The sequence below is a fragment of the Malaclemys terrapin genome, chromosome 25, assembly GCF_027887155.1.
Source record: "Malaclemys terrapin pileata isolate rMalTer1 chromosome 25, rMalTer1.hap1, whole genome shotgun sequence".
Lineage (NCBI taxonomy): Eukaryota > Metazoa > Chordata > Testudines > Emydidae > Malaclemys > Malaclemys terrapin.
This window is the reverse complement of record NC_071529.1, coordinates 10,499,942-10,513,620: the sequence shown is the minus strand read 5'-3', so window position 1 is coordinate 10,513,620 and position 13,679 is coordinate 10,499,942. Positions and strand designations below refer to the sequence as shown.

Here is a 13,679-nt window from a genome sequence, read left to right as displayed (position 1 = left end):
CTTATAACTGACCTGGACATGTGTGTACCTGGCTTTGATTTGCCATGCCGGTTCTGGGCCCTTCTGAACCAATTTTGAATGGGCTGGGGTCTATATGCAGCTAGCCTTCACATTAGAGGTTAATGAAAGGATGCCACATGTGGCCGTGGCCAACAACAGATAATGTCTCACATCATTGACAACTGTCCTGACCAGATTTGAGGGTGGTCTGAGGCCTCTGCACTTTGCTGATGAGGTGGCACATAAGGCAGGTTCCATATTTGATAAGAAGTGGGGGAGAGGGAAAGAAAGGATCTCTTGAGCTGCTACTACTGCAGTATCTTGTGGCAAAGTAATTTTAAACTTAACTCCTTTGTGACTGGCTCTGCCTTGTAGAACGTAGCAGTTCTTTCAAGTGCCACCTGCCATCAGGATTTCTCAGCGATCTGGAGCAGTAACTTTAAGTGGTATCACCCTGCAGAGCTTGTTGCCAGTGAGTAACCAGTAGCCCAAACGATACCAGGCAATGACTGAGTTTTTTTAAAAGCCTTTCACCTTGAAGGCGGATACTGATGTGGAATTGATCTTATCCTCAGAGGAAAGAGTTGGGAGTGGAGGGTGGGGCAATGCATGGAAGGAAATGAGCTTATGCTCTCATGGGGGTAGTTTTCACCTGGGAGAAAGCCATTCAGCCAAAGAAATACCCGTTTTTTGCCCTGTAGAAATTCTCAGGTTAGAACTGAGCTGGACTGTACACAAAGAGAAAGGGCTCTCCCTTTCTGAGCTCCAGCAACCAGCCAGGAATTGTTTTTACCATTGAGAGTGAGGTGTAGTCAGTGTATTATATATAAGCTTTTTGGGGCTGTCTTTTTGTTCTGGGTTTGTACACCACCTAGCACAATGACGGCATGGTCCAGGCCTGGGAGTTGTAGGTGCAGCCTTGGTATAAATAAAACCAGGATAACTAATAGGTCTTAGAGTTCTGCTCTACTAGGGTTACCATATTTTGTGCCTCCAAATGGAGGACACTCCACAGCCCCCGGCCCCGCCCCCAGCCCCGCCCCAACCCCAAAGTCTCCGCCCCCTCCCCTGCTTCCCGCGAATATTTGATTCGCGGGAAGCCTGAAGCAGGTAAGGGGGTGTGTGGGGGGAGGAGGCGCGGCCCAGGCTGGCCCCCCGGCGTTTCCAGCCTGGGTCGGCTCGGGCCCTGGGGTGCCGGCCCCGGCCGACCAACCCCGGCCCGCCCAGCACTGCCGGCCCCCGGCGGCCCGGCGCACCCCCCGGCTCCGCGGGCTTGGCCTCCCGGCGCCCCGCGGGCCCGGCTCCCCGGCCCCGGCTCCCCAGCCCCGCGCCCGGCCCTGTGACCCTGGCCCGGCACTATGCCCCCAGCCCCGCACCGGCGCCGGCCCTGGCCGAGCACCACCAAGCCCTCCCGATTTTCCCGGACATGCCCGGCTTTTGGGGATTTCCCCCCGGACGGGGATTTGAGCCCCCAAAAGCCGGACATGTCCGGGAAAATCCGGACGTATGGTAACCCTATGCTCTACATGCACGGTATGAAGGAAGGTGGTAAGAGTCACTTAACAGATGGGCAAACTGATGTGCAGGGAGGTAGTTACTTGCCCAAGGCTACACAGTAGATCAATGGCAGAGCAGGTCCTAGACCCCCAAGTCCCATTCTCAGTCTAGTGCTCTACCCCCAGAATTATTCTGCTGCTTGAGATGCATGAGCCCTCTAACCTCTGGAAGTCCAGTTGGTGAATCTTTGCAGCAGAAGCCTTGCAAGATGTCTTCTATTTACTGGTTTCAGCGAAAAGTCTCACAACAGCTTATCAGGGCATTTTGATTCTCACACTAAGTGCAAACAGGAAGCCCAGCAACAGACACGTGAAGGCTAGTATTGTCTAGTGGAAGACGGCTCAAGTTTTAATTCAAGAGCTCCATTGCTCAAGCCAAGTTTTATTTAACCAAAAGCAATTTGTTTTTGTTCCACTGCTTGGGAATTTTGCTCAAGACACACCCTTCTTTGGAGCCAGAGAGAATCTTGCTGCGGGGGACTTTTTGCTTTGGGACCTGAAATAGCAACAGCAAGAAGCACCTTTTTTCAGAACTTCATTCTTTTAAGAAATGGAAACGTGACAAAGCTGGGCAGGGTGGTGGTTTCATTTATTGAAGGCTGGGTTATACAACTTCGTCTTTCACATCCTCATTGTAATTCGGGTTCTCTAAATAAAAACGCAGCGGTGGTGCTGCAGCGAATCAGACTGCCAAGCTCAGACTGTCTGAACCGTGGAACATTAAGTCAGACCTTCTTTGTCTGAATTAGACACCAATGCCACCACATTTACCAACCTTGGTGGAGACCCAACCCTGCGTACAACAGGGAGTCACAGCAATCAGGGCACCAAGAAGGGGGAGGAGGAAGAGAGAGGGAACTATTTCATTATGCACAGAAGGAATGTTTCCTGTAGAGTAGAAATAGCTTCACTTCTACATCAGGAAAGTTCCACCTTTTGGGGTGCAAAGGTTAGAACTCAGCTGCTCTGACACCCCCGGTCACATGCCATAAGGCCACCCCTCCTGCCTACAATGCCACGGTTCAGAAAGCCAATCAGAGCAGAGCTGCTAACCTGACAACAGATGTCCTCTTAGCCTCAGCTGACACCTGCAAAACACTGGGTTGAGTAAGGAAGAAGGCCCTCAGCACTCCCATTCCCTTTCTGTAGGCAGCAGGGACAAACAGCGGTAGTCCAGGGCATGCGTGCCATTGCCTATATTGACCATGCTTTGTGAAGCAGGACAGTGAAATCTCATTGGTACAACATTTCTATGGTCAACAGCGAATGGCCTGGTCTACTACAAATTCATCCAAGAAGCAAATACAAGACATCATTCCCCCCACCCCGCTCTACCCTGGATTCTCAAGAAAGGGGCAATTTCTTCCATCTAGTTTACTGACCATTGCAGCTTCTGCACTGAGTGTACAAGGCCATCGGAGGAACTCCGTATTCTCGTCAAAGAGAGCTGAGCGTTACGAGATTAAGGACTCGATTGAGGATGCATTTAATTTTGTTTCCTTTGCTTTACCCAATCAGGAAATCTCAATGATTTTTTTTTTGTTTAAGGGATTATTTAGAGGCAATTAGATAACGACTGGTTGCAAAACTACGTTCAGTGGGGCAGCTGGAGCAGCACCGACTGGCCGGACGGCAGGTAGGTGATGTTGCGGGACCGTGACAGCTGGTAAGCGATGTCTTCGGCTGCCTCCAGCTTGCGCAGTTCAATCAGGCCGTCCCCGGCTGCGGTCAGTGCGGTGGCGACCAGCTCGGCTGCGATTGAGTCCCCCTCGGCAGTAATGACCGCTGCTTTTTTCTGCTGCTCAGCCTGCAAGGGGAGCGAAAAAGAATGGGCATGTAGGGATATAGGTGGGATGAAGAACCTGAAAAGCAGGCGGAAAATGCAGCTGCCGTCCTTGATGATTTAAGACCTGAACTTCCCCTCTCCCGCACCAACAGCCTTAACAAGGGAGCTCAGCCAGGCCATTAATTGACAAGGAAAGAGGGGCACTGGCAAGGTAAGCGATCCCAGGTAAAGGTGCACAGACTTGCTTCGTTACCATCTTACAACTGGAATGGTTAGTTTCACTGTGTTTCCCATCAGTTTCATTTTCAGCATGTGTCAACATGAAACTTGTGTTTCCAACAAGGCTCCGGGACTTTTTAAACAAGATTATTTTCTGTTGAAACTTACAATGCTTTGCGCTCCGATCAGCCAAGGATCTCCAAGTACAGTGCAAAGAATTAAGCCACACAGCAACCCCCCTGAAGTAGGTACTATGCCCATTCTCCAGACTGGCACATGGAGAGCTTAACTGATTGTTTCAAAGGTTCAGCAAGTCAGAAACAGAATCAGAGCACCCTCAACCTCTCACCCCAGCTCTTGCAAGAGATGATGCTCCCTCCTTTAAAAAACCTCCAGAGAACATTGCTATTCAGTAGGTTTGGTAAAAATACCACAGCTGATTTCAGAAGACTCAACGTAACAGCGCAGCTTTGAAGTGTGACTATTAAGAACAGATGGAGCCTGCCCGTTCTGTGGCATGCTTTCCTGGTCAGAGCATTCTTAAGTGCTTCAGAACATTGGACAGATGAATGTTACTAGTCGGGGTAGGAACTGGATGACTGGGGACTGGAGTCAGTCCCCAGCTGGAAGTCGTCCACTCACCTTTTCCACTATGAATCTGGCTCTCTCTGCTTCCTGCTGGGCCACCTGCTTCAATTCTACTGCCTCCGTGAACTCCTTCCCAAAGGTCAGATGTGTCTAAGGGCGGGGAATGAGGAAGATGAGAGTACCCATTAGGATAGTTCTGCTGCTAGGAACCACTCACCATCGGAGAGGCAGGAAACCTGCCTGTATCACTGAAGCTGGAGAAGAGAAGAGGAAGGAGGTCCCTCTTCCTCAGAGATCTTATTTGGTACACTGGACCAAGAAGGAGAGCCACACCATGTTCTACAGTCTGAACTCAGAGCTGATGTAAACAGGCATAGCTCCATTGACGTGAATGGAGCAGCAGCCTTCTCCGATCAGGTTTGACTCAGTTTCTACCTTCAACTGGTTTCTGTTTTGAATTTAATGGGCGGCGGCGAACAGAGCTGTAAAGCATTTACTAAGTAAAGCCACGTAAAGCCAGGAAAAAAAATCGAGTAACGGAATCATCCCATAGTAGGCTTTAGACTCAGACTACATCTACACTATAGCCAAGGTCAACACTCTGAGATTGATCCACTGGTGGTTGATTTAGTGGGTCTAGTGAAGACCCACCAAATCAACAGCAGATCGCTCTCCCGTCGACCCCTGTACTCTACCCCCAACGAGAAGAGTAAGGTAAGTCGACAGGAGAGTTTCTCAGGTCGACCCCCCCACTGTGTAGACCCCACGGTAACTCGACCTAAGGTACGTCGACTCCAGCTACGTGAATAACGTAGCTGGAGTTGTGTAGCGTAGGTCGACTTATCGTGGTAGTGTAGACGTAGCCTCAAAGCAACATTACACTATCCTCCCAGAAAGTCCTGTTGCAACTTCCCAATGCAGCCAGTAGGGGGAGCTCGCTGTAGGTCAAGCTGTCCTGAAACCGACCTACCTTTCCCGCTCAATTCTGTACTCGTATTCTCAGCAGACTGTTTGAACAGCTGCACTCTACTGAGATGCAATAGGGGAAAGGTGAGCCTCCCTCTGCAGCATGTTCAGAAGGCAGCCGCCTCAGGCGGAAAGAGCCAATACTCACTTCCAGCAGGGAAATACTGGGACAGTGAACACACCTCACCAAGATAGTGTTTTCTAAGGAACACACCCAAAGCCAAGTCCAGAGTTTGCTCTGATAGGCTATTGTAGGGAAATCCCAGGAAGCAGTGCAGTGCATGTAATAAAGGATTTCAATTACCACAAGCACTAGAGCAGAGTTCACCTCAAGGATGGTCTCAGGAGGAGGAATTTAATTATTGACAGAAAACTGAAGGGAAAGATGCTAAACAAGGTTGGGATTTTTTTTTTTTTTTATACTGGGTGCTCAGGATATTGTAGCTTGTCCTTCTGCAGGCTTTCCTGAGATCCCCTTATGCACATATAGGGCCTTCCACAAGAGTCTCTAAACAGTTTACAAACTGAGGCACAGTTGTCAGCCAGCAAGTCAGTACAGGCCAGGTCCTCAAGGATTTGCTCAAGTCACAGTAACTCAGTAACAGAGCCACCAGGAACAAAACCCAATAACTAACTACCAGCACCCTGTCCTAGCCCCTGAGAGTATGTCTACACTGTGAGAAAAAACCTGTGACACTGAGCGTCAGAGCCCAGATCAGCTGACATGGGGCTGGGCTGTAGGGCTAAAATGAGCAGTGTAGATGTTTGGGCTCCAGGATGAGCCCCGAGACCCTCCCCACATGCAGAATCTCAGAGCCCAGGGTCTAGCCTGAGCCCAAACAGCTACACTGCAATTTTTATAGCCCCACAGCCCCAGCCATGGGTATTTTATTGCAGTGTAGACTTACCCGATGCATCACATTCCTCCCCTAACCTAGGATAAAAACCAGACGTCCCAACCTTCAGTCCCCTGCTCTAGCTACCATGCTACACTTGCGCTGGCTCTTATCTGAGCAAACTCCTAAAAAGAAAGAGCTCTTACCAAGGAAACGTCATCTAGGATGAGGCCAAAGGTATCTGCTCGCTCCGTGAGGTCTTCGCTCACTTGCCTGGAGACCAGCTCTCTCTGTGTGATCAGCTCTCCTGCGTCAAAACGAGCCTGAAGCCAGGACGGGCAGGAGAAGTGAGAGGAGAAAGAGACATGCACAAACAACATGCAGATTCTATGAAGGAAAGCTCACAACATCTTGAGCTTCTCCACCCAGCTTTCCCCATCACAGACAGGGAGATGTTTGGGGGCTGCAGCCTAAAAGAGAATTCCAGCCCTTTTAGGTTGGAGCCTACTTGCAACTGATTGTCAAGGGCACCCTTTGTGCCCCAATACCAGACCCTACTATAGCAGTAGGGTTCTTGTCACTACTCCCCCTTTCCTTCCAGTTCTTATCATCCTTTGTTCTTCCTTCTCTTGTCCCCGTCCCAGCCCCCACCCACACACCCCTTTCTTTTTTCTCCCTATGGTGTTTGTATTGTGTGGCTCCTCTCCTTCCACTTTCCAAAAGGCCACATGTTTTTGCAGCTTAATGCTACAAGACTGGGGCAGAGAAGCCTAGGTTGGTGAGGGGTCTGCCTGAGGCTTCTTCACAGCCAGCCGGGGGAGCTGGGAGGGAAGGTGGGCAGTTTTCAAGGAGCTGCCTGTGGCATAAGAGGGACTCCCTTTGCTGGAGAGGCTGGGAAGCCCTACAGCAATTCAAGGCTGGAGAGGGGGCTGACGATAACTGTTAACTCTTGAGTGGGGCTTTGAGGAGCACCAAAATGAACTCAGCTCCCCATCATGATCGACAAGACTGTATCTGATGCAACTATCAACTCTCCCAAACAGGGGGATGGCAGAGAAGCAAACAGCGGCATGACCATCTTCATTCTCTGGAGGACAACTTGCAGGAGGGTGTTTCTAGTCCAGAGCATTGAATGATCCATGCTAAATTAGGTCTCTCGCTGCTAGGGGAAGATCACAGCAGCACAACTGGCACAAGCCGTTGCATGGCCCTTACCACAACAGACTTCAGGATCTCGGTGGTGATGGACGGCAGTACGCGCTCGTCATAATCCTCACCGAGGCTAGTGAAAATTCGAGGTAACTGGGCAGCAACTGGTCTAAACAAGATACGCAGCGTGATGTTCACGTTCTGTAGATCTGCAGAGATAGGTGCATGAGTTAGACAGCAAATCATGGGGACAAGGAATAGCTCTTTCTACGGCCACCGAACAGGGAAGGACAAATGTGTTCAGCTCTCTCTCTTCTCTCCCACAGTATTTGCAGCGGCAAGCATCTCTCCTGCCCCATTTGTCCTTCTATTGTCTCTTTCATTGGAGAGCTCAACACCTCTTACAAACATGATTTACGCTTTGTCTTGCTTCTGAGGCTGGGAATTATTTACCCTACTCTACCTGTGGGGAAATTGTCTTTAAGGGACAACCTGAAGGCCTGAGGAAAGGGTTCCTTATCACTACCAATCACAGAACAGACTGCTGGCAGAGGACACATGCCAGACTGATGCCAGCACCCATGGGATTGCCACACCAGAAAGGACAAGAGCCTTATCCTGTAAGGACACAGACCATGAAAATCAGGCCTTACCATCCCTCTGGCCCTGCCTACTTAGCCCTATTTTGTCCCAGGGATCCCATCCCCATTAGCTTACTTTACCAAGTCACCCAAAAGCAACATGAGAATAAGGGACAGGACATATGATCAAAGAGGTGTTTTGAGGAGCTACAATCTCGCAGGGCCTTAACTTTGAGGCACTATCCTGCGAGGTGCTGAAAACCTCCTTCTGCCGTTACCTTCATGGGGAGTGCAAGGCAGCCAGCATTTTGCAGGACTGCGCCCTAGTTGACATGGGCACTAAGGGTATGTCTACATGAGCTGGCACGCGCTACCCTTGGATGTCTAACTGCAGTGTAGACGTACCCTAAGGGACCCTGGGTGAACGACACCAATGTTGCTCTCACAGCTGCCACTTGCCCGGAACGCTCACCTTTGCTGCCAGTGATGACAGGGACATTACGTGGGCGAGAACGACAGTCAAAGATGATTGGTTTCTGTATCCAGGGGATGAGAAAGTGGGTTCCTTCTCCTACCACCACATCTTGAACGCCACGGACTCGATCAAAGATAACGGCTCTGTGTCCTCCATCGACTAGAGGAGAAAAAAAGAGCACATCAAATACAACTTTAACCATCACCATTGATTATACTTTGCACATTACCAAAACACTTCACAGAAGATATTAGAGGCTTATCCACATTAGTTAAGCCTCTCCAATTCCCAGGGGGTTAATCAAATATTTTTATTTTACATGGGGAAACTGAGGTACAAATAAGTGACTTGCCCAAAGTCAAGCTAGTCAGTCAGTAGGAGAGCAAACGATAAAACAACTTTTGGCTCCTAGTCCCCTACTTTTCAATCACTAGACCAGTCTCCTTTCAAGAACACCATAGAAGACAGTTTTCTAGGCAGAAGATTTGATTCTGTTTTTCTGCATCTTGTGTCGTCAGTTACACTGGTGTCAAATACTAGCCGTTAAGAATGATAATGTTTCATGCCAGTGCAAAATGGGCGTACGTGACAACACAAGGAGCAGAGCAACCAAGAATGAAGGCCAGGAAGGCCAATTAATTAGTTCTCCCAATCCTGAGTAGCTGAGCTCAAGAACTATTCCAAGGCAAGTTTATACTCTCTTATAAATATCTCAGCTTCACTAATTTTTAGTAGAGAAAGATTATTTCAGCTCCATCCCTTCTGCTCCTCACCATTATAGAGAGCGGAGTTGACAACTCCCCCTGCAATGGCTAATCCCAAACCAAATTTGCCAATGTTCTCAAACAGTCTGGAAGCCATTTGTCAGTCCAACTGCAGCCTCTTTGCAGAGTCACACCTGCAAAAATCCAGTAAACATATTAGAAAGGTACTTACTCAAGGAGCCTAGGTTTTCCTCTGTCCCTCTGTAGGACGGAGCCATAAAGAACTCCCATCCCCACTGACAGCATTCATCACAGCAGGAATAGCTGCAGCCCCAGGCTCCCTTCCCAGTCAGATCTCACCTCAAGCCCAGTTGAAGGTTGTCCCCTTACCACGGGAGCGCCCCTTTCCCTCACCACACCCCCATGTCCCACAAATCCCCTTGCATAGCCCAACACCTCAGACCAGACTCTCCGTGGAGCTCCCCTTCCCTTATCCTGAGGCTCCAGACTCCCAGAGGTCAGACCCTACAAAGGCCACAGACTTCACTCCATGCCCCCACACCAGGGCAAGGCCCTGAAATGCTCCTCCTCTCCTCTCTGTGCTTCCTTCTAGAGACAGCCCAGCACTAGGGCTCCACTGCTTTGTCCTCCACTCCGGGACCTCCAAATCCCCCTCCCCAGTCCCCCCCCGGCACCATCCCCCAAGACAGCCAGCCTCCCACATTCTCCTCCAGCCCTGCTCCCCCTCTGTCCCAACTCCCCCAGGATCCTCCAGCCCCGCTCCCCCTCCTTCCCAACTCCCCCAGGATCCTCCAACTCCCCCTTCCCAGCCCCCCACTCCCCCTCCTTCCCAACTCCCCCAGCCCCCTCCAACCCCCCATATTCCTCCAGCCCCATCCCCGCTCCCTCTCCTTCCCAACTCCCCCAGCCCCCTCCAACCCCCCATATTCCTCCAGCCCCATCCCCGCTCCCTCTCCTTCCCAACTCCCCCAGCCCCCTCCAACCCCCCATATTCCTCCAGCCCCATCCCCACTCCCTCTCCTTCCCAACTTCCCCAGGATCCTCCAACTCCCCCAGCCCCCTCCAACCCCCCATATTCCTCCAGCCCCAGCCCCGCTCCCTCTCCTTCCCAACTCCCCCAGCCCCCTCCAACCCCCCATATTCCTCCAGCCCCATCCCCGCTCCCTCTCCTTCCCAACTCCCCCAGCCCCCTCCAACCCCCCATATTCCTTCAGCCCCATCCCCGCTCCCCCTCCTTCCCAACTTCCCCAGGATCCTCCAACTCCCCCAGCCCCCTCCAACCCCCCATATTCCTCCAGCCCCATCCCCGCTCCCTCTCCTTCCCAACTCCCCCAGCCCCCTCCAACCCCCCATATTCCTTCAGCCCCATCCCCGCTCCCCCTCCTTCCCAACTTCCCCAGGATCCTCCAACTCCCCCAGCCCCCTCCAACCCCCCATATTCCTCCAGCCCCATCCCCGCTCCCTCTCCTTCCCAACTCCCCCAGCCCCCTCCAACCCCCCATATTCCTCCAGCCCCATCCCCGCTCCCTCTCCTTCCCAACTCCCCCAGCCCCCTCCAACCCCCCATATTCCTTCAGCCCCATCCCCACTCCCTCTCCTTCCCAACTTCCCCAGGATCCTCCAACTCCCCCAGCCCCCTCCAACCCCCCATATTCCTCCAGCCCCAGCCCCGCTCCCTCTCCTTCCCAACTCCCCCAGCCCCCTCCAACCCCCCATATTCCTCCAGCCCCATCCCCGCTCCCTCTCCTTCCCAACTCCCCCAGCCCCCTCCAACCCATCATATTCCTCCAGCCCCATCCCCGCTCCCTCTCCTTCCCAACTTCCCCAGGATCCTCCAACTCCCCCAGCCCCCTCCAACCCCCCATATTCCTCCAGCCCCAGCCCCGCTCCCTCTCCTTCCCAACTCCCCCAGCCCCCTCCAATTCCCATATTCCTCCAGCCCCCCCATCCCATCTCCCCCCTCCTTCCCAGCCCCGCTCTCCCGCCAAAGGAGGCCCCACTCCCAGCTCCCGTCCCCCCGGTGGGCGGGTCGCCTCGCGCTCTCCGGCTCTGACCCCCGGCTTCCACCTCCCGCTCCGGATCGCAGCTAGCGCTCCTCCCTCCCCCACTCCCGGCAGGGACCGGACCGGACCCCAACTCCCCGCTTCTCCACTCACCTCCTGCCACAACCCTGACCTCCACATGAGGAGCCAGCCAACAGCGCCTGCGCCGTCCTCCGCATGCGCGTCTCTCATTGGTTCCCGCAGGCGCGCAAAGCGCTCTGGGATTCGTAGTTCGCCAGCCACCCCCTGCTCGCCCCTCTCCGGCGAGGCCGAAGCTGGCTAGACTACAACGTCCGGCAGGCCTCGTCCTGCCTCGCCCGCGGAGCAAAGTCTCTCTCTATTGGCCTCGGCTCTGCCTCGCTAGGCGCACGGCTTCTTGGGAAGTGTAGTCCCGCCGCGGGGGGAGGGAGGCGGGATGCACGTGTTGGAGGAGCTGGTGCCTGAGGGGGCTCGGGGTTGGCTTGGCTCTCCGCTGTTCGCTCCCCGCCCGGTGCCAGCGTGATGGGCACAGAGCCATGCTCCAACCCACGCCCACTTCTCTGCCAGGCAGAGAATCCTGCAAGAGACCATGTCCACCCCCACCCCCCATTTCTCAGCCGGGCAGGGGTTCCCCAAAAGGACCATGCTCCACCCCCCCTTTAAACTTCTCGGCCAGGCAGGGAATCCTACAAAAGACCATGTCCACACACCCCCTCCCCATTTCTCTGCAGGGAGGGGGTTCCCCAAAAGGACCATGCTCCAACCCCCCTTTAAACTTCTCGGCCAGGCAGGGAATCCTGCAAACGACCATGTCCACCCCACCCCCCATTTCTCAGCCGGGCAGGGGTTCCCCAAAAGGACCATGCGCCAACCCCCCTTTAAACTTCTCGGCCAGGCAGGGAATCCTGCAAACGACCATGTCCACCCCACCCCCCATTTCTCAGCCGGGCAGGGGTTCCCCAAAAGGACCATGCGCCAACCCCCCTTTAAACTTCTCGGCCAGGCAGGGAATCCTGCAAACGACCATGTCCACCCCACCCCCCATTTCTCAGTCGGGCAGGGGTTCCCCAAAAGGACCATGCGCCAACCCCCCTTTAAACTTCTCGGCCAGGCAGGGAATCCTGCAAACGACCATGTCCACCCCCCGCCATTTCTCTGCAGGGAGGGGGTTCCCCAAAAGGACTATGCTCCAACCCCCCTTTAAACTTCTCGGCCAGGCAGGGGTTCCCTAAAAGGACTATGCCCCAACCCCTCTGACCTGCCTCTAGCACAGGAGGGCCCCTACAAAGAGCCAATATATCACTGCCCTAGAGTGCTCTTTCCTGTAAAAGGATCCCCGGAAAGGGATGCGCTCTGCTCCCACCAGAAAACTCTGTGGAGTCAGGCTGTCACCAGAAAGGACTGTGCTTCAACCCTCAACCACCTACCTGTTCAAAGCAAGGAGACTTCTTCAAGTGCAGTGCTCCAATATCCCTTCACTCGCAGCATGCCTTCTGCAAGGTAAGTGTATCCCTAGGAAAGGTCGTATTCCCCACTCCTACCAAAACGTTTTGGCCAAGTCAGGGAATTCCTGTCCCAAACCTGACGTTATTCTGTCATTTCTTATGTTGCCATGCCACATCAGAAACGTTGAATCGTGGAAATGAAGGAGTAGAAAACTCTGAGAGTGTTAAATAAACGAGATCACGGGTCGTTTCCGCCCTACTGCTTCGTAGTGGGGACCTTGTCATGTGTATTAGTCAGGTCTGTGCCCTCCATTTGAGCCTTGGATGATCTTTGGAACGAAATAAAAAAATCAGGGCTTTGCTCAGTTATAGTATTACTGGAAGTTTCAAAAGAAGCATCTCTAAATATTTTCGGTGTTGGAAATAACCAAGCGTGGCTAAAGGACAGCTGCTTGAAGAGACAAAAGGTAACATGGCTGAATCTTAACCCTAACCTTTATGGCTCTTTTGAAAATCTGGCTGTACATGTCACACTGGGGGCTGAGCACTTTGAGAATCGGGCCCTTAATTAGGAGCCTAAATGGGACCTGAGCTCTCTGGAAAATCTGGCCTCAATTAAGGATGCTGAGCCCCTGAAAATCAGAGAACCCTCCCCTATCTGATAGTTGCATCATTAGCCCTAATGCAGTAAGAGAGTCAGGGGTCACTACCGTGCAGGGTGATGGTGATCTCGGAAAGGTGTCTTTTCCTAATGGGGAGGAGGGATGTTCACGTACGGGAGAGGAAGAAGAGTAGGGTGCTCTCTAGGGGCAAGGGTATTTTCATAGCAGGGAGTGTCTTGAAACCAAGAAGGTTTGCAGGTGAGGTGGGTCTGTGGGGTGCCTGGCATGTGTACCTTTAAGGACCATTTTGGTATGGGATGATTGACACGGCTGATGACAGTGACGCCCGTATTGATTGACGGCAAGAACCGCAGGGCAGTGAGCATGGTGGTGAACGTTCCATTGTGCTTCAGGGAAGGGGCCATGTGTCTTGGGAAAGTTGGCAGGAGCATTGGGGGAAGGGGCTGGGGAGGGCAGAGCAGTTGGTAGGGCATGTGATAGTGTGCTCGGCTCTGAGCAGCACGGGGTAGTCGGTAGTGGAAGATGCCAAGGCCAGCTGGTAAAGTGGGTGACCTAGATGGGTACTCTGGAGAGTGCAAAGGATTAGACATGGGAGGGTGAATTTGTAGTTCTGAAGCAGTTGGAGCAGCAAGGGTGCCCATATAGGGCATTTGGCGAACTGGCTGATGGCAACGTGTACTCTGGGGAATTATTGGCACCTCTACCAGTA

General features: G+C 52.8%; 1 protein-coding gene across 1 annotated transcript; it reads right to left on the bottom strand.

The window, feature by feature from the left end:
• Positions 1–2,128: 2,128 nt before the first annotated feature.
• PHB1 (prohibitin 1) lies at positions 2,129–11,120 on the bottom strand. Its single transcript, XM_054014446.1, has 7 exons — positions 11,038–11,120; positions 8,930–9,054; positions 8,154–8,315; positions 7,167–7,309; positions 6,158–6,274; positions 4,204–4,299; positions 2,129–3,363 (listed from the first exon to the last, which is right to left on the bottom strand). The coding sequence occupies exons 2-7, from the start codon at positions 9,015–9,017 to the stop codon at positions 3,151–3,153; spliced, it is 819 nt and encodes a 272-aa protein (XP_053870421.1). The 5' UTR covers positions 9,018–9,054; positions 11,038–11,120; the 3' UTR covers positions 2,129–3,150.
• Positions 11,121–13,679: the final 2,559 nt, after the last annotated feature.